Genomic DNA, 20,709 nt, shown 5'->3' with positions numbered 1-20,709 from the left:
CGGAGTATTTTGCTCCGCTCTTGCCTCCTACTACATTTTTTAAATAGTATTACTACCTAATATATTTTGGTTGAAGTTTTCAATGCATAATATGTACGTATGAAAAGCTGATTGTTTACAAGTGACGATTGGACGAAATGATTGTTCGTGTCTTAAGACATGTTTGTTCACATTTTTCGTATGGAATCAGAATATAAGGAGTAAAATGCAAGCAAAAAATGGCGATCTGTAAATCCTGCCCAAATTCAACATACTGCTCTTCTTGAATTTTTATATAAAAATGAAGTACGTTGAGACAGTGAGGCCAGCTAACCCTGTTTTGCGATAACAGTCGCCAATTGGGAGCACCAAGCGAGGTCAAAGCTTCCTCCAACTGTCTTTCCAAACTCAGTGAAAGTTTTCTCTTTCCTATGTTTATAAACTGCCGGAGCGTATTCGTTCATCCGCATAACATGGCCTAGCTAGAGAAGCTTTCTGTTTTTATTGGCTGCACTATCGTCATATCTGCGAAAAGCTCATATAACTCATCATTATACCTCCTTCGATACTCGCCGTCGACATCACGGATAGGACAATAAATCCTCCGTAGGACTTTTCTCTCGAATACTCCAAAAGCCATCTCATCTTCTCTCGACACCTTCCATCATACCGAGCCTTACATCAGGACAGTTATGATGAGTGACTTATAGAGCGAGAATTTAGTTCGTCGAGACAGGACTTTACTTTTCAATTGCTTAAAGAAGCACTTGTTGGCAAGAGTTATTCTCCGTTTGATTTCTAGGTCGACATTGTTTTTGCTTTTAATGCTGCTTCCCAAATAGACGAAATCCTTCACAGTCTCCAATTTTGAATCCGTCAACAGTGACGTGGCTACAAAGGCCACGGTAACAGCAAGTACTTCGTCTTGTCCACATTTACTGCAAGACCCACTTTTTTTGCTTCTTTATCTTATACCAGCTCTTCGCCTCCATGTTTGAACAGCCCGGCGGGTATCCCGTCATTACTTGGCACCTTGTGATTTTTTAGCTGTAATATTGCCATTCTCACTTCGCCAAAGTTGGATGCTGGGGCGCGTTTTTCATCATCGGCAAACGGGGTATCGGATTTGTCTTCCCCCACACTCTGTACTTCAGTTACCAGGTCGCCATTATCATTCCTACAGAAATCTGCCCGGGTCTTGAAACCTTCTGTCATTACAAGAGTATGCAAAATGTATGATAAACCAAAAAAAATAATAATATTTTTCGCGATATATATCCGGGGAGATAGAGCCCACTTTTCTTCCAGAATGTTGTGTGCTAATGGGAGCATTATTTGGTAATCCTACACGTTTTAGGCTGACTCCATATGCATCTGATAAGGCAGATAACTTTTTTGCTGATAAACTTTTCATGACGAAAACACAATCGAAGGGATTGCCAAGCCACCAAATCAATTTGATGTTAGTTGTTCGCCCGCTTTCAAAAAGGAAAAAAAAATATTCTCCAAAAATTTTATTTTTACTCCGCCGTAGTCGTTTACTCAGGTAACAGTTTTAAATACTCCAAACACTGGTTGCGAAATATGAGAGAAATGTAATAAATTGAAAAACTTCAAAACCGCTACGTCATCAAACTTTTTTTTCAAATTCGATTACAAATACAATTCCGGAATGCGGGATCTTTGCTGATTTGTTTATGAGTTAAAGTACTCTAAGACATTTTAAGACTAATCAAAAAATTGTAAAAAAGGAAAACAAGAAAATAAATCAATACCGAAATTTAAAAAATAATAACACCGAAACACAAAATAAAAAAATATATATCTGTACTTTTATCCAGCTGGGATTCGTTTAATACGTACCATGGCTCAGTTATATGGTTGGCTCATTTCATCAGATGATTTTATTTTTATCATTGCATGGTCGATGGGATTGTCAAAAGGAGATGGCAAACTCAAAATGAAGCCAACACATTGACAAAATTTTCTTACCACACACAAAAATGCTATGTTTTATGTTTTCACTTAATTCCATTCGCCTAATATCAATACTCAGATTTTGGCAATTTGAACCGACATAATTTGTTGCTGTACAGATGAGCCAACCATATAATTGAACCATGGTACGTACGCTCCAAATACTTCGACTACCTATATTGCTAAAACCAATACAAATCGAAAACTTATTGCCGGCCAGAAAAGAAAGATACAGTTTCTGATCACGAAACCTTTTCGTTTGCCATCAAAGTTACTAATTCAAATCCTTTACACAAGATGTGTACTTTAATGTCTTAGGAGGATTAAACTGTTAATAGCCTTATCAATTACAGTTTCAGTATGCATGATACGCATATTTGAAATCATTGACACAAATGATGGCAGAACCACACAAGTGATGACCGAAAATCAACTATATTTAAGCTAATTTAATATTTCAACTTCTGGTACAGTGTGATTTTGACATTAATTCATAGATTTAAAAAACAAAATATATAAAAGTTGTGTGTTTGTTGATATTTATGCCGTCCTGCTGCCACCTTGTTTGGTTCCGCCATGACAGAAATTTACATAGTGCACGTGAGACTGCATGCAATCAGCTTAGGAATAAGTTAGGTTAGGTTGAACTGGCCGGCCCGTGAGGACCTCACATAGACTGAATGAGGCCATAGTGTTACCATAAAATAACACCATCCTCTTGGAAAATACTAGAAGCATTCCGTGCCACTTCTAATAGCGGAAGTCTTAACCTGACGAGCGCAGCGCAAGATTACTCCAAGCCGCCCTTCCTACTTGTGCTATCCCTAACTAGCATGTGACACCAGAAGGCAGTGTTCTACTACAACACCCGTCATGAGCTACAGTCTCCTCTTTTTAATGATAAAAATCATTTTGTTGGCCTAAGGGAGTAAGACCTGCACATGATGTTCATAATTTTGCAGCTCTGCTCTTGGGTCCACGCCTTTCCTGCTAGTTCGATGTTGTGCAGCTCACGCCTTCCTTTAATCTCGCCCAACCTTTTTGAGACGTCTACGGTGAAAGTTTCAAGGGATGCGCCCTAGTTAACTAGTCCATCCGCTTTTTCATTCCAATTCACATTTGCCCTATCCCGATTCTTCGAGGGAATGCTAACACTCTAATACACTTTGAGATGTGCTCTGCGAGAGTATTGCCTTAATTGCTGCTTGGCCGTTGGCCGTCAACATAAAACTTGCATATTTATAAAAAACATATTTTTGTGTTTACGTTCATCAAAAATATTACAAGTAGTTAATTTTGCAGTTGGAAATTCCAAACGAAATTTAAGAGTAACTTTTTGTATAATTGAAACTAGTTTTAATATTTTCAAAAATACTTAACTAAAACTTCCTTATTATATTCGTAAGAAAAGAAAACAGGTTGAAAACACTATTGTTGTGATATTTTTTAAGTTGTTATAAAATTCTTGAGAAAAAAAAACAAAAAAGTTCATATGTATTTATCTTGTTAAAAAAACATCTAAATGAGTCACGTCCTTGGAGACTTCGAAGAAGTTAATGGGAGTTATAATTCATTCTTTAATAGTTTCAAGTGTATACTTATATTTTTTTATTTGTGATGTATTTTTAGTATCTACAAACTAGAAACTGTTAGTGCAAAAATGTACATTGCGGAATTTCCACTTTGTGCTCTATTCGATTCCAGACTCCAGGAATTTCAAGCTCGCATTTTGATAAGCGCCAGTAATAAGCATAAAAAATAGCCCTGATAAGAAACAAAAGCTGCTCAATAAAGAGATCATTTTAAAAAATATTGCTGACGTTGGGTTCGAAAAAACCCAAAAGCGACACAATAAATCTCATAAACACACAACAAAACGGGAATTTTAATACAAAAAACCAAAAGCACACAAACATAAATATAAAACAGCACTAGTGCACAAACTTACATACATACTCAACTACAAATTATAGTTCACAAAAACTGTCACTGTTGCTGGTGACTTAATAATCGCACATAGATTACATACACCTCATCTACATACATACATACTACGACCTGTCTAGTGCACTTTAAAACATATGCGACGTCATCGATGCGGCGTTGGTGGTGACCGGCCAAGATGTGTCTTAACAAATTTTGTCTTTGCATTTTACTTTGGTTTTGTCTTTAGTGTTCTGTGACAAGAATCATTTTTGACGATCAGCGATCAGTTAATCATACACACACACGCACGCTACAGCGTCTGTCACTGATCATTTTTATTTAAGTTTCGTACACCGGAGATTTGGAATTCAGTTTAACATTGGCGGTCGTCGCGTTCGAATCAAAAATTATTTCGAAAATTTAAATGCGCTATAATACATTCGCTATAGTGTAGTGTTTGTGTGTGTTAAAGTGCTTTTTCAAGAGAGCACACTTATTGACTTTTGATTGTATGTGTGTATGCAGTATCCTTGCAATCGGATTAAGTGTCGACATTTGTAATAACTTTAAGTCTTTTAAATAAAAAAAAAAAACGAAAGCGAAACTAGTCCAACCAACACTGCCAATTGATTTAACGCTGCTGCAATGGAATATTAGTGGATTTTAACTGAGCTAAAAAAAGTTTATATTGAAAGTGAGTTTTGTAATTTTATGGCATATCTAACGTGAACGCAATAATTACGTACGAAATGAGGGTTAATAGAATAAAACAGAAAACAAAAAAAAGGAAATTAAAAATACAGTTTGTAGCTCAATAAATAACTTTTACGTGCTGAGTTTTTAGATATTTTTCCGCAAGGCTTTCTAATACAGGAAAAACATTTCCTTTTATGTGAAAGAAAAAGTATGAAAAAAAACAATTTGAAAAAATTTTGTGCAATGTTAGAGTGGCCTAATAATGCTTACACCTTGTAAGGCTTAAACTGAATGGACCTCAGAGCCGCATTTCTGTAATATGTTATTAGTTGAAAAAAAATGAAAGTTTTTGAATTTTTATAAAACGTTTAGATAAAATTTTAAGATAAAATTTCTATTAGAAAAAATACTGAAATAAAAAGTAAAAAATCTCGATTCTCAATTATATGAATTTGGTAAAAAACAAAACAATTGTACTTTAGAAACTATAAAACATTTTTCACAATACTTCAAGACTACAGAAAACGTGATATGAAATTCAGAATAGTCAATTTTACTTCAGGAATCATAATGTTTGTTTTAGATTGAACATACATTGCGTCATGGTTTGACGTCAACTTTATTCTGATAAAGGAAACTTTACTGCATTAAAATTTTTAAAACTTTTGTTAATATACATATATATTTCTTAATTGAAGTATATGTACGTTTCGTTTTACTACATTCGGCTTGTGAATAGTTGCGTTCATAGCAATTATGATTTGAACTTGAACCCAGGTCCTTCGTCGTGGTAGCATAGAACGCTAAAATGCTGTAAGGTTTGTCTTCTGAACAGAATTTTCTGTTTCTGAAGTACAGTAGACGACTTTTGAAGTGCAACTGAAGAGCAATAAGTGGTTTATTAAGTACAATTAAGTATTTCTGAAGTTCAATCGACTATTCCTAATTACAGTTGACAGGTTCTGAAATACAATTTACAGTTTCTGAACTACAATTTACTATTCTGAAGTACAATTAATAACTTCCGAACTGAAATTGACCATACTGAAAACATATTATGCTTTCTGAGGTGCACTTGATTGCTCTGAAGTACACTGAAAGAAAAAGGCTGGTAAAATCAACCGAAATACGGGTCAATTCAACAGAAAATTTTTTTCAGTTTTTACCATCGCCACAAGATGTTGAATCAACTGCGCACAAATCGTTGATTCGTAAACAAATGAACAAAAAAAGTTGTTGCGACAGCTTTGTACGAAAGTACCTATGTTGCGGCATTTGCAAGGCAGATGAGTTTTCACTGAGATCTTTTCATGGCAGAAATACACTCGGAGTGCTTGCCGAACAGTGCCGAGGGGCGATTTTCTTCTAATTGAAAAACCTTATTTCTAAAATTTGTATGTTGCTTTGCCCGGGGTGTGAACCCATGGTCTTCGGTGTGGCAGGCGGAACACGCTACCATCACACCACGGCGGCCGCCATATACATACGTAAATATGTGCATACATATAGTACACAGCATACATAAGTACAAAGTAAGGGCGCAGTGAGCGTAAAATTCTCTTTGAAATTTGCTCATGTATGGACCGTTGATCGCTGTTGAAATGACCAGTGAGATCAGTTATTTTAACAAAAAAATCAGTTAGATTGGTTAGGAATCTGTCAATTTTACAGAATTTTGTTAACTTAAGAGCGACAATTTCTCTTCTGTTGAAATGACTAAACTAATTTGTTCGCTTGGCAAAAAACTCGGTCGAATTAACCATAATTCGATCAATTTCACCGAATCTCCGTTAAGTCAAGAATAACAGAACCGATTTGTTGAGTTTACTAGCACCATTTCTTTCAGTGTACATTTCACGACTTTTAAAATATTTTTAACTTCTCTGAAGTGCAATTTATCGTTTCTGAATTACAAATGATCATTCTAAAGTACATTTGACCGTTTTCGAACAATATTTTGTGGTTGCTGAAATACCCTGGGAAACGTTGTAGTATTTATAAAAAAATGTTAAGAGAAAAAAATTTAATTGAATAATTTGAGAGAGAAAAATTTAGGTATTGTATTTTTTTCAAACGCAGTCCCTAATAACCTTTTTAGAAAAGATTTTTTTAGGACAAAACATTCAAGTAACATTTTTTTTAAGGTAGAACCGATTTGAATTGAACTTCTGCCAAATTCAACTGAAACGGAACGGGTGTGCGCTTTTAGGCGTCCGATAAAAAACTGTAGCTAGATCGGCAGCTAAAAACGCTTCGCTTTCAATTGGAGTAACCTCGAAAAAGTGAATTGATTGTTATTTAAAAATTTTAATAATATTAATACACCTATTTCAGTTTTAGTTCAATTCATTCAGAATTCGCATTGTCGTTTCTATCATTTTTTTTTAAAGAGTGTTTAAGATGTTCCTCTGTACAAAGTATTTTTTATAGAAAAAAATTGTCAAAAATCGATTCGAAGTTTGAGCGACCTATAACTTGTAATTTGTTAAACCAAACTTGATTGGGCGACGTAGTTACCAACTCAAAAAAATTTAGAGAACTCAAAATAATGAGTTCCAAATTTTTGAAAATTTTATCGAGTTATCGAACTTTTTCGAAAACGTTTTTGAGATTTCATTGGCATAGTTTCAGTTACAAAAAATATAGAAATTTTTTGCTGTAAATATGCTGTGAGGAGCTAAAAACAAAATTCGGCATCCTGTAAGAACAACTGCATTTGACTCTTTTTTTTGTGATCTCTACGCTCTTAGTATAAGGTATAAGTAAGCGAATTGAATGGCACTGCGTATGAGTAACATTTCTGCGTTCCCCCTCGCATACAATATTGACTTATGTAAGTAATCGACAACAACTGTAGATAATAAATTTACAGCATTACAAAACCAATCATAAAAACAAAAATTATAGTACAGATAATAAAAGCATCAATATAAAAATCTGTTCCTCATGTAAATTAACATTTTCTGCCAGAAGTCATAAAAACTTACAAGCCTTTTACGTATTCCATATATTTAAATGCCGCTGACTAACAACGAATTTCTCAAAAACTATCAAATTTTCACTATTTTATTGTTGAAATTTTGTTTTATTTTAGTGCTTGTTTTTATTATTTTTAATTCAATTTCATTGCCATTCAACTGAGTGAGAACATTTCAGACTCAGTGACAGCAATGATGGCGATAAATTGTTGCAACATCAAAATGAATATGAATTCATTATAAGCAAAGGTGAACACTAACACAAACAAAGAAGCAGTTGGCCAAGCACTTGAATCATTCAAGTGAAAGGAATATAGAAAAGAAAAGAAAAGAAAAGAGTATTTACTATTAAAAACATTTTACAAAAACATAAATGTTTACAAATAAAATGTTAAGTGTGCTACTCAAGAAAATTTGAACTTATTTTATTAATAGATATACATATACAAATACAAACATACATATATATGCATATGTAAAACAATTAAAGCAAAGATGCATACACACGTTTGTCCGCCTCGTAGAATACGCGTGAATGGAGTGCGTGACAGGCGATGCGAGTTGCGTTGGCGTGCGCCACTCATGCTTGATGTATTTATGTGTGCATTTGTATTGACAGGAGGAGGTGGTACACGCACACGAAGCACATTCACGTTTAGGTGAATGTGACAAAGGGTCAAAAATAGAATTTCTTTTTAATTTTAAGTTATTTGGAGAAAATCTCTGCTAAGCCCTTTTGTGCTTTTAACTATTTTTTACCAGAAGTTGACCTAATTTCATTGTACACATTTCTTTTAAGAAGTTTTGGGGAAAATGTTTTTTTTTTTTCAGAATTTTTTGCTTTAGCTCCAGGGTTTTTTTTTGACTGCATTTTCTCTTGTTCGTTATTTTGAGACAGGCAAGTGGTACGATTTATGGATTTCATTCGCTTTTAGGAATTTCTAATGAATTTATTAGTTAGAGCTGCAATTTGTTCAAAAATAAAATTTAATTAAATAGTTGTTGGAATTTGTTTGAGTGAATGTGCTTATGGGTGTTAAATTTTCAGGTGAATTTTAATATTCTTTGTGTCACCTGAAAGTTCGATTTCCTATAGAAGAAAATATTAAATAAAAAATAGTTCTCTATCCTTCTTCCTTTTTTATATTTTGTGTGTAGAAAAATTTTAATTTCCATTTCTATAACTCTGAACGAAATTTCCATTTCCCTGCGAAAAACTATCGGTTGGACTACATTTGAGCCGAGAACTTCTTATAGTAAAATTAAATCCTTCATAACTACACTTTTCACTAAAAACATTGAAGGGAAAACGTAATACTAAGAACGGCAATAAAAATAGATTTATTTATAAAAAAACGAAGTATACAAAAAAAAAAAAAAACTCAGTTATAATGGACTAGACCAAGGTGAAATGTTAACAATAAACAAGAATTCCTAGTTTTTATGAAAAAAGTTTCGTGCTTTTGAAATTCGTTTAATCAAGTTAGTTGCCATTTCTTCCCCTCTTTCATGAAAGTCTTATCAGCTCTCGGGCCGGATGTGATGTCTGATGCACTCTAAATCTGTGCCGATGTTGGCAAAAAAAAATTTTGCAAAAACCAAATAGTCAAATTAAAAACAAATATTAAGTATAATCGCACTTTTATTTGCATAGAAACCGATATTTTTATACCCACCTGTGATTATCACCCATTCGATATTAAAACTGTACAGCAATTAAAATCTAGACCGTCCCCGTGCCATATGGATGCATGGAAGGAGAAATATTTAGAGCGCTGTTAAGAAGTGTGATCTGATTTGAACACTACTAAAATGCCACAAGCAAAAAATAAATTAAAATTCGTATAATCCTTTAAGAAGAGTAGTGCTTCTTGTTTATCCCCATCCAACATTTCATACATTCTGAATACGCCTTCTTTTCGCTCTGGGTAAAATATATACTATGCCTCTCTGTTTATTAGGAGGACGGATATGGGCGAAGAACATTTCAATTCCGTGTACTAAGATTCTGATTATGCAACAGGCTCGGTGTGTTCTCAGACTTCGCCAGGTTCTGCCTTTGGAAGTTTGAAAAAACTCCTTTTAACTGTTGCAAAGTGTTAATACTGTTCTACCTTATCAAGTAGGCCCAATTGAGTTAGCTTGATCAGTCGAGTAACGGTAGAAGTTTATAAGCATTAATCCCTCTTTTTATGACCATAAAATTGAAAAGCTTCTTATCTTCAGATCTCCAAGTTTCGGTAGACATCTACCTATCGCAACTGCCGCCATCTGTTGGCGCCACAGGCAGGAAATGCTTCGCTTATACATTCGTATTGTTATGGACAACCGGAGTCGCAGCGTTCTGTTTATTTTAGAATCTCACCCCCTTTTACCTTATTAAAAACTTCGTTACATAGGCGCCCTTTTTTGCGACAAGGTGACCGGTATTCAGCAAATTTGGCCCATTGAGGAGAAGGCTCTTCTCAAATATTTAGAGCGCAAAATAAGCGTCTAAGCCAATTAGCTACAAAGTAGAGCTAATCCCTTACACTAACGACAAGCGTCCTGTCCTAAAAACATTATAAGACCCGATATTGCAAAAGAGGTCATGATGGCAAGTTCGGAATGCAGTAGATGTATATTTGTTCTTTGGTTGGTTTAAGGTTATATATCTGTCCGGAACAGCTTCTTAAACGCCAGAAATATAGTTTACTCGTGCAGAGAGCCTCAAGACTTATGTTGGCACTTAGCATACAAATATTCAAAAAGATGCTATAAGGAACATAAAAGGACATTTAAATAAAAAAATAATTAGGGAGCAATAAAAGTAGGCCTTGTGTTCCGATGTTTTGCCTCTTAATTGAATGAAATGACAAAAATTGCCCCAGTTAGGTATACAATGTCTGGTTTTACCCGAGTTGTGACTTCCTTAATTCCTATCATTTATTTTTTTTACATTCTTAAAGTTCAAAAGCGCATCTCTATTATCTCGAATTCATTTTTCTATGTGTACATTGAGGGCTGATGTGAATATTATTTATATGTATAACCTAAGAGTTTGTCTCACAGGTTCTAATCTAAAGTATTTCCCAAAGTTACTGAAAAAAAAAAATACTTTTATATATTGATCTGCAACACCCTTGGTTTTGGGTTATGATTTCGCATCAAGTAACTTTGAAAGCATAATGCTACAGACCATATTTTTTACTCTGGAGTGGTCTGGTATGTATTCGTAGTATACATATTACTTCTAGCTGTAGTTTTTAAAATACTTTATTGTTTCCAAATATATAAAATCGCCACTTGGTTTTATCAAATGCACAACAACTCATCGTTTGACAGTTCCCCAGTAAAAATCTCATGACAACTTCTGACTGACTAGGAGCTTTCTTTATCTCTTTTTGGTCCTCCCAGAAGTATGAGAAGCGAGTACGGGCTAGATTTCCTGTAGTTTCTAACTGTTTGCTTATTTATTCTGATTGTTAGGGAACGGCCCTATTGTATATGTGAAACTAGTATTTGATAAGGGCTTGAACAGGCTTTTTGATTCATAAGGAGCGTTTATTATCTAACATTCGATTATGTTGATTATACAAGTTTACGTGGCTTCTATATTTACAAAATTATCGCACGTTTGAACAAAGTTGAAGCTTACATCTTTGTTTAATAATATTTGCAAGTATGTAACGCTGGATTGTATAATTCACTTAAATACAATGAAGGGAGGGAATTTTTTTTTTTTGTTTTGTACATCATTAAGCGCGTGTGTTTTAATCTAATAAAAAACTGGGTATTATTGTTCAATATTAACCCCAGTCCGGTGAATTTGGGAATGTATGACGAGCACGGGGGCTCTTTGAACACAAACGAGATTTTCGAGACTAGAGCAATCAAACATTTGGCTTCTGGAGAGATCCTCGAATGCAAGCATTCAAATCAGTCGCTTATACACTCCGTTGTTTTTACTTGTGGTTTTGTAGAAATTTCTGATTGTGTTCCAAAAGAAATCATAAGCCTTATTTAATACTGCCAACGATTAAACTGATGTCGAAAAGCTCACGAGTCTGAGGAGAGTTTCGAGACTCGAGAATCTCGCGAAAAGTAGATGCTTGCGAGAAATATCTTCTGGAACGAATTCGAGAAATAGTAAGAACTTTCCAGCATTATCGGCTAGACGCAAAAAAATCAAAGTATTCAACCTTCTCAAATCTCAGCAAAGCACAATTTTTATAATATGAAATAATAAAGGCCAAAGGTAGTTTTAGTACTTGGGATTTTTTGTGAGGATTTTTTTTTGTAATTGACCGGAGTTTTGTTAGTTGGGATCATGTTTCAGATAACCATAAATTTAATTCTCCTTCAGCTGCTCTCAATGAGAAAAATATGTAACCATAGTAAAACTTACTCTTTAATAACAAAACCAAGATATGTTTCAGTTAAGAAAGCGCATATTAAAAAAGTTAGGATGACATAAGGTCAGCTTCAATTGACCGTATGGCCACTTCATATTGATTAGTGACCTCTTCAATATTGACTTAGTGTCCAATTAGGAAATTTCGGTTTGACGCCATAATCCGATTCTTCACTGAAATGAACCCAATGTAATCAACTATAAATCTAATGAAAATTTAGAATAAAAAAGCGCATGATTTTTAATTCAAAGTTTTCATTAGATTTTTACTTGAATAGTTTGTTCTTATTTCAAAGAAATCCTTAGCGAGCCTGTTTTTAATCCGGTTCTTCACTGAAGTAAAACAAAAATATAGAAGAAGTAGCGCCGTAGGCGGAAATGCTAACAAAAATTCACATGCTTAACATTTTAATACGTGCAGGTGTGAAAAGAACAAATTGAAATTATGGCCATTTGAAAAAATAAGAGTTGTCTTTATGACCATATCAGAAAAACAAAACGGTCAAATATCAATATCGTTGATATTTTAACCACTTGGAATTTAAGGTTGCGACCCTTTAATAAATTCATAACTTCGATTGACCTTGCGACTGTATGAAGTGGTCATATGGCCAACTGATGTTGTCGCCGTTGACCTTGTGTCACCCCTCCTAAAAACATTTGCGAGTCAAAGTGTTCTGCCGATCCAAATTAGGTTACTACAATATTTTTGGCGCTTAAACCGAGGAGATTTATTTTGGACACTTATTTGTTTCTCTCTAGCAGTAAACGAGTGAGAGAAATATATAAATCTCATTAATACATCTCCCAAAAAATATTATTTCACTGAGAAAGCGTTTTCTATTAACTTTCGGTTAGTTCTTTTTTTTTGGAGCACTGAAAATACATAACTTTTAATTATCTAATCTGCTTAGCTTGAATATTACTTTCCTTTTTCTCTTCCATTTAGTCACTTAAACCTAAAACTTTCCAAAGGAGAGAGTCACATACAAAATGAGGGCTCTGTGGCTTACATTGGTGCTACTCTGCGTAGCGCAATGGCGCATCAACGCCTACAGCGTCGGTAGTTCATCCGGTTACTCATCGCCTTCACATTACACAACTTCAGCGGCCAGTACAGCCAGCTCATCAAGTTCAACTGCGTGCTGTCAACTAAGCTCCTGGGCTTATGCACACATGCATGATGTACGCCAGTTTGCGAGTCGCCTTAGACAGGAGTACAACTACATGTCGCAAGGTACCAGCACGGGCTATAACGTACACCGTGCACAATGGGATGGTATGTAAACAAAAAAATATGAAATACGCAAATATATACAAGAGATTTTTTTTACTTTACCAGCAAATATTATTAATCTAACCGGTAAGACAGCAACTGAATTGGATGCGCTTGTGCGTCGCGTTAGCGAGCAATTGGTCACCGATATGCGTAAAGGAATCCTGTCATACAACACAATCGTTACACCAAACTTTTTCGAATCAAAAGCTGCCGAAACTTTAGAAGCACTTATTGCTACAGAAGACGATTATGGACAACAGCAGCAACAAGTTGAGGTGGGACATTTTCAACCCATCGATCTTTCCAACTTCGATGAGGTACGCAACTATGCCTATCCAGCTGAAGTGAAAGTTATCGATGGTAAGACTTATGTGGTGCATAAAAATTGTACTGAAGCCAAGAAGGTGAGTGGCGATGGTAGCTTAGTTAGTCCACTCGTCAGCGTACACAGTCGCAATCGCACCACTATTGCAACGAGCAGTGGTAGTGTGCCCTCATACACTTATGGTGCGAGTGGTTACGGTAGTAGTTCACTGGTCTCCGGCGGTGCAGCAAGTTACCCAAGCGCGGTATACGTACCTGCAGGCGTCAGCAGCAAATTGACAACTACTATAAGGCGAAAGAATACGATTAAGGACTGGGTAGACCAGAATATGGAACCAAGTGTTTTGGGTTATAATCCGGTGGTAAATGTTGCAGGGTCTAGCGACTGGCGCGCCGAGGCTTACCGTCCAGCCACACTTATACCCGTCGCCGGTAGTACTAACGCTGATGTGGAGACTTTTGGATTAGGCAGTCAAGGTTTTCGTCCAAGTTATGCGCCAAGCGGCTCGACCGTGACTGTCCGTCACTATAATAAAACAATTATTACCAATCCGGATGGCACAAACACTGTTAGCGGTTCTGAGTTGAATCGCAAGTGGGTTGATGGCAAACTCGTTTATGACTCGCACCGACCTTTCGGCGAATGGACGGTACCACGCGACGAAGCTTGGAAACAGGAAGAGCGCGAACGATTCTTCTGGTTTCTAACACAAGGCAATATTACACCACAACGTCTCGAGGAATGGCAACGCCAGCAAGAAGAGCGTCTTTTGGCTATGGCTGAACGTTATCACACCACCATTGAGAATATACAGGCATGGCATCGTGAGGAGTTGGATCGTTACCGCGTATTGTTGGGCCAGTATCAGGCACAAAGTCCCAATCTCACTGGATGGAAGCGCACAGAAGCTGGACGCCTTGATTGGTTAATTCACCAAAACAGCGTAACACGTGAAGAACTCGAGCGTTGGCAGCGTGAGAATAACGAAAAGTTGATACAACTCGCACGCCAATACAATATTTCCTTGCAGGAATTGAAGAACTGGCAAATAGAGGAGCTCAATCGATTATATGTTTACTTCAACGATCAAAACAACTCAATGATATCGCGCCCGATTGGTTCGAGTTCATTACGCACTAGCGAACAAGAACGCTTGGAAGAGCTCATACGCCAACACAATGCGACAATTACACAGCTACAGAACTCCATACGCTTAGATCAAGAAAAACTTTCTGGCTTGGGACAACAATACCGTGGAAACGTGCAAGATATGGAGAAGTGGTTGAAGGGTGAGTTGGCGCGCTTGAATGGCATTATTAGCGAGCAACGAAATGAGATGACACGCGTTACGGAATGGCAACATTCGGAACGTGAGCGTCTAGAGAATATTGTGAAACAGCATCGCGGTTCTGTGGAAGAGCTTGAGGCGCAGATGGAACGAGATCGCAACTACATGCGTTCATTGGCGGCAAAGTATCATGTCAGTCTAGAGGAGTTAGAGAAATGGCAGAGCGCGGAGTTGAATCGCTTGCATAGCGAGAGTCAAACAAAGCTCGAAATGGACATAAAAGAGTGGCAGCGTCGCGAGCGCGAGCATCTAAAATCTATTGTGAACAAAAATGATTTGACCATAGAAGAATTTCAGACACAAATTATGAGTGATAGTGCACGCCTCGAAGATCTCGCAAAGACTTACAAGATACAAGTGTCCGAGATAGAGGAATGGATAAAGAATGAAATCAAGAACTTTCAAACACAGGGTCTACTAAAACAGGTTGAACAGGAATTAGCAGCTTGGCAACAAAAAGAGCGTGAGCGTTTGAATATGATCGTACATCAGAATGAGCTGACCGTGGAAGAGCTGGAGAAGAAAATTAAAGAGGATCAATCGCATTTGTACCGCATGGCAAATATGTATCAGGTGAAGGTGGAAGAAATTGAAGAGTGGTTGAAGAAAGAGCTGGTGCGTCTGCAAGGCGAAGGTCTGATTAAAGCAGAAGATTTAAAAGACTGGCAGAAGCAACAGCGCGCTGAAATACTCAAGATTGTACATGAGAATAGGTTGACAATTGATGAGTTTGAGAAGAAATTGCTAGCGGACAGGCAACGGCTTCAAGAGCTTTCGCAGAACTACAATGTGCAAACATCAGAGATTGAGGGCTGGATCAAGAAAGAAGGTGAACGCCTACAGAGTTTGGGCTTACTACAAATACAAGAACACCTCAACAACTGGCAGCAGGCCGAACGTCAGCGCTTACTCGAATTGGTGAATAAGAACAATCATTCAATTGAAGAATTGCAGGAGACTATTACAAAAGATCGCCAGCATCTCTACACAGTGGCAAATCAGAATCAAGTGCGCGTTGAAGAGGTAGAAGAATGGATAAAAAAGGAGATCAATAAGTTGCAGCAAGAAGGTTTAATCGAAATTGAAAAGCTCCGCGATTGGCAAACACAATGGCGTGGTAATTTAACTAAAATGGTGCAAGAGCGCGATTTTACTGTTGAAGAGTTCCACAAGTGGTTGTTGGAGGATCGTCAGCGTCTGCAAGATCTCGCCATGCAACACAATGTGCACATTGAAGAGATCGAGCAATGGGTGCGCAATGAAGAACAACGCTTCATTAGCATGGGTTTGTTGAAACCCAATGAAAAGCTTACAAATTGGCAAGAAGTAGAACGTCGTTATTTAGAGCGCATCACACAAGAACAATATCACTCCACTGAACAACTCGAACAGCGCTTACGCCAAGATCGTGAATTACTTGAAAAGCTAGCGCGCGACTATAGCGTGCAGGTAGAAGAAATCGAAAAGTGGATGAAGAAGGAATTGGCGCGTCTACGCGATGATGGACAACTGCAAATTGATAACCTCACTGCTTGGCAGATTGCAGAGCGCGAGCGACTCGAAGCATTATCAAGAGAGGACAAAGCATGGAGCGTGGAGGAGTTCGAGAGCGTGCTGCGTCAAGATCGTGAGCATATGCAAAAGATGGCCTTTCAATATCACACATCCGTGGAAGAGATTGAGAAATGGATACAATCGGAAATCGCGCGTTTACAACAACAAGGCAAGCTTGAAATAGAAAAGCTTACGGCATGGCAGAAAACTGAGCGTGATCGCATTTTGAATTTGCTACGACAACAATCCAATATTACAGTGGAGGAGTTCGAAGAGAAAGTTCAGAATGATAAACGCTTCTTGGTCAACTTGGCTAGCCAGTATCATGTGAGCGTAGTTGAAGTTGAGGCTTACGTGAAAAAGGTTATCGATGACCTGCGTAATAAAGGGAAATTCGAGGTGGAGAATTTGCAGAATTGGCAGTTGGTTGAGCGCGACTACATCAAACAGCTGATCGGACAATATCAAAATGGCTTATCCACCACCGAGTATGAGCAAAAACTCTTGGCTGATCGCGCGCATTTGCATCAATTGGCCGATCAGTATCGCATCAATATCGGACAAATTGAAAAATGGATGCTTGAAGAGCTGAAACGTTTGCGTAAGGACTCTGCTGATCATGTGCAGAAGCTTGCGGATTGGCAAGTGGCAGAAGCGCAGCGCTTAAAAGATTTGATACGTCAAAATAATCGCTTGACTTATGTCGAGTATGAAGTGGAATTGAATAAGGAACGTCAGCGCTTACAAGAGCTTGCCAAACAATATTCTATTAGTGTTGAGGAGGTTGAAACGTGGTTGCGACAGCAGCTGATCAATTTGAAGACCACTGGCCAAGTGCAGGTGGAAAGTTTAACACAATGGCAAAGTGAAGAGCAGAAGAACTTGATCGATATGCTATTGAAGCAACATAACAGCGTCAGCTATGACGAACTCGAAGCAAAGCTGCGGGCGGATCGCGGTCACTTGCAAAATCTAGCGCAAGAGTACAGCGTGAGCGTCGAGCAAATCGAAAGCTGGATGCGTAATGAATTACAGCGCTTGAAGAACTCTGGTCTGTTGCAGGTCCAACAATTGACACATTGGCAGAAAAACGAACGTGATCGGCTACAAGATTGGCTAACGCAACAAAATAATGTAACCACATACGAAGAATTTAATGAGTTCTTGCGACGTGATAAAGCTCGTTTACAAAACATAGCACATGACTATCATGTCACAGTCGAAGAGGTGGAGACGTGGGTGCAACAAGAAGGCGTACGTCTTCAAATACTTGGGCTCATACAACGTCCACAGAGCTATGCTTTATATGAGGATCACAGCGAAAATGATGAGTGGAAAGTGTATACGCTCGCACACTTGAAAGCTGTCGCACAAACCGTGCCCATGAACTGGCAAGATTTTGAGAATTATTTGATTAAAGAGCGCATGCGCTGGGAGCAATTTGCGCGTCAGTATAATGTTGATGTCGAAGAGATCGAAGAGTATATACGTGAGGAGGGACATAAGCTTAATGAGCAAGGTGTCATAACTGGTTCACTGACAGTTGAAGAATGGGAGCTGGAGGAAGGTCAGCACATACAAAATTTGATAAATGAACGTTTGCGTAAACAGCAACGTTGGTCGATTGAAGAGCTGGAGCGACATTTGCAAAAAGATCAAGCACATTTACGCCAATTGGCAATGCAGTATCACATTACAGTTGAAGAAGTTGAAACGTGGTACAAGCAGCAGTTACAGCGGCTGCTCGATCAAAAAAAAATTATTTCAGAGCATCTTGTGGACTGGCAGCGTCGTGAGAAGGAACGCCTATATCGATTGGTTACACGTCAACCTGGCATCACTATAGAAGTGTGGGAAGAGCAAATCTTGCGCGATCGCAACACCATAAATAATTTAGCAGATGAGTATCATGTGTCGATTGAGCAACTAGAATCTTGGATCCGTAATGAGCTGCGCAGACTTTCAGCACTAGGGCTTGTGCGTGATATGCATCAAACGACCGACTACAACAACTGGCAGAAGCAAGAGAGTGAACGCCTACGCGCTATTGCGGCTGAGCTAAGCATCACACAAATGGAGTTTCTAGAGTTCATTGCTGCTGATACGGACTATCAACGTCGCTTGGCAAAACTTTATGGCACCTCACTCGAACAATTAGCACCCTTCCAAAGCATCGAAATTAATCACTTACAGCGTGAGGGGCTTTTAGACAATATCAAGTTGCTAACGTTAGAGCAATGGCAGAAACGAGAACGCGATCGCCTGTACAATTTGATAAAGAATCAGAATTTCAGTTTGAAGAATCTGCGCAACTGGCAACGTCAGGACATGTTCCTGAATGAAGTGGCCGCCAGTTATGGCATTACTGCGCAAGCTTTGAAAGATTGGCAAATAAAAGAGTTTGAGCGTTTCATGTTGCTGGCCGAACACTATGGCATGACGTTGAATCAGTTGCAGGACTTCCGTGATAAAGAATGGCGTCACATCAATTTTGTGATGCACAAAAAGACGAGCAATGAAGGCGAGCGCATGAACTGGGATGCTGAAGAGGTTAGACGTATTGCAGCATTGGAGCGCAAGACCGACTTAAAGGGCGAGGATTTAATTGAATGGCGACGCAAATTCTACCTTTTAAGTCAGGGTCTACTGCCAATGGACGCCAGTACTGGCTTTGGTGGTCATGAGCTGGGTGCGGGCTCAACAAATCGTACTGCTTTGCCGCATAATGTAATCTCAAAAGATCGTGGCGATCAACCACCGCATATGTATGAAGAGAGTATTGATCCTAATGAGCCAGGCTTGGCCGGCCAGCAGGAAAATCATTTATATCCACTACCGAACGCAGCCATGAAAGTGGAGTCGACCACAAATTATCCAACGTACACAGTGCCTTTAGCGCCACTACCCAGTGCGGGGCGCACAAGTGCCTCAAGCGGCTATCGTTATAGCAAGAAGGAATACAAGTACACGGTACCACTTGCAGCTGGTGCAGACACGAGTTCTCATGCGCGTTATGGACGTGAGCGTGAGCTTCTCGATAAGCAGCAACAGCAACAACATGAGGTAGATGACTATGGACAGCAACAGCAAGTCGAAGTTGATTGGAATGGTAAATTGGAGGATGGCGGCCAACAACAGCAAGTCGATTTAGGTTGGAATAGTCAAAGTCAAGTGCAGGGTGCTCAAAGCCATGCTGGCTCCGAAGGTTACGCATCTTCTGCTGCATTAGCTCATGGTAGTCAAGCAGACACTCAGGGACATCCGCATCGCCATCGGCATCCACATCACCAACAGCAACAACAACAACAATTTCTACAACAACAAGACGACTTCGGACAACAGCATGAACAAGTTGATGATTTCGGTCAGCACCAACAAGTAGAATTAGATGATTACAAACAGAATAACTGGGATCATCAACAACAACAGCAGGTGCAGATTGAAGATCTTAACGGTGCTCACGCAGGTGGCGCTAGCCAGAAACAGGTTTCCACTACCGAAGCGAATGCGGTAAGTTAATGAAGAATGAGATTATTATTGATACACAGCATATTTATTCAAAACAAATTTTTTTTTAGAAAATCGAAGTAACAGCCGAACCGGAAAGTGCTGGCATTTGGGACTCTGTTAAGAAGAAGGCCTCCAGCATTTTTGGTTAATCTTAGCTTAGGGAGCGCGTGAGGGAAAACTAGTTTTATTTAGTAGAAATCGAACAAAAATTCGATATAATTTCGTTTATAAATTTATTCATTTGTTCTAAATTTAAATTTATTGTAGTTTTTCCTTTGTGTTTTTTACAAATAACTTTTAATTTTTTGTTTTATTTTATTATTTTATTTGCTTGTATTTTTAGTTCTTAGTTTCTAAGTGACCTAATGTATAATCAAAACACGAATGTTTCGACTGCGTCGTTTTTTTGTTATTAACTGAAATTACTTAATAAAAACGATCTTTTAAATAAATTTTGTCAAATTTCGAAATCATTTCTTTGTATTAAAGTTTCATATTAAATAATTAAAGTCAATATCTTTTCTGTCTGAATCTTCTTTGGAAACATATATATTTACTATTGAAAAATAGTTTGCAAACATTTACTTTAAGAAGCCGTTTTCATCATCTACAGTTAGACACTTATCTATAAGTTATCGAAGTTTCTCTATGCTAACGAAACAATTGACTGTCAGTTAAGAGTAAGGCAAACATGTAAACATAATCAGCTGTTTTGTGGGTCCTCGTGTATTCACAATAGATTTT

The 20,709-nt window shown here is 37.8% G+C and overlaps 1 protein-coding gene across 1 annotated transcript; it reads left to right on the top strand.

Moving 5' to 3' along the window:
• The first annotated feature begins 4,256 nt into the window (after positions 1 to 4,256).
• Tig (Tiggrin) lies at positions 4,257 to 20,417 on the top strand. The gene is made up of 4 exons (XM_067764183.1): positions 4,257 to 4,576; positions 12,899 to 13,228; positions 13,292 to 19,965; positions 20,034 to 20,417. The coding sequence occupies exons 2-4, from the start codon at positions 12,943 to 12,945 to the stop codon at positions 20,112 to 20,114; spliced, it is 7,041 nt and encodes a 2,346-aa protein (XP_067620284.1). The 5' UTR covers positions 4,257 to 4,576; positions 12,899 to 12,942; the 3' UTR covers positions 20,115 to 20,417.
• The last annotated feature ends 292 nt before the right edge of the window (positions 20,418 to 20,709 follow it).

Source organism: Eurosta solidaginis, chromosome 2 (genome assembly GCF_040869045.1).
Source record: "Eurosta solidaginis isolate ZX-2024a chromosome 2, ASM4086904v1, whole genome shotgun sequence".
NCBI classification, from domain to species: Eukaryota; Metazoa; Arthropoda; class Insecta; order Diptera; family Tephritidae; genus Eurosta; species Eurosta solidaginis.
This window is presented reverse-complemented; position numbering and strand designations above follow the sequence as displayed.

Coding starts and splice junctions, on each gene's coding strand:
- Tig (XM_067764183.1), top strand. CDS start 12,943: ATGAGGGCTCTGTGGCTTACATTGGTGCTACTCTGCGTAGCGCAATGG. Junction 13,229..13,291: donor ACACCGTGCACAATGGGATG/GTATGTAAACAA, acceptor TTACTTTACCAG/CAAATATTATTAATCTAACC. Junction 19,966..20,033: donor CCACTACCGAAGCGAATGCG/GTAAGTTAATGA, acceptor ATTTTTTTTTAG/AAAATCGAAGTAACAGCCGA.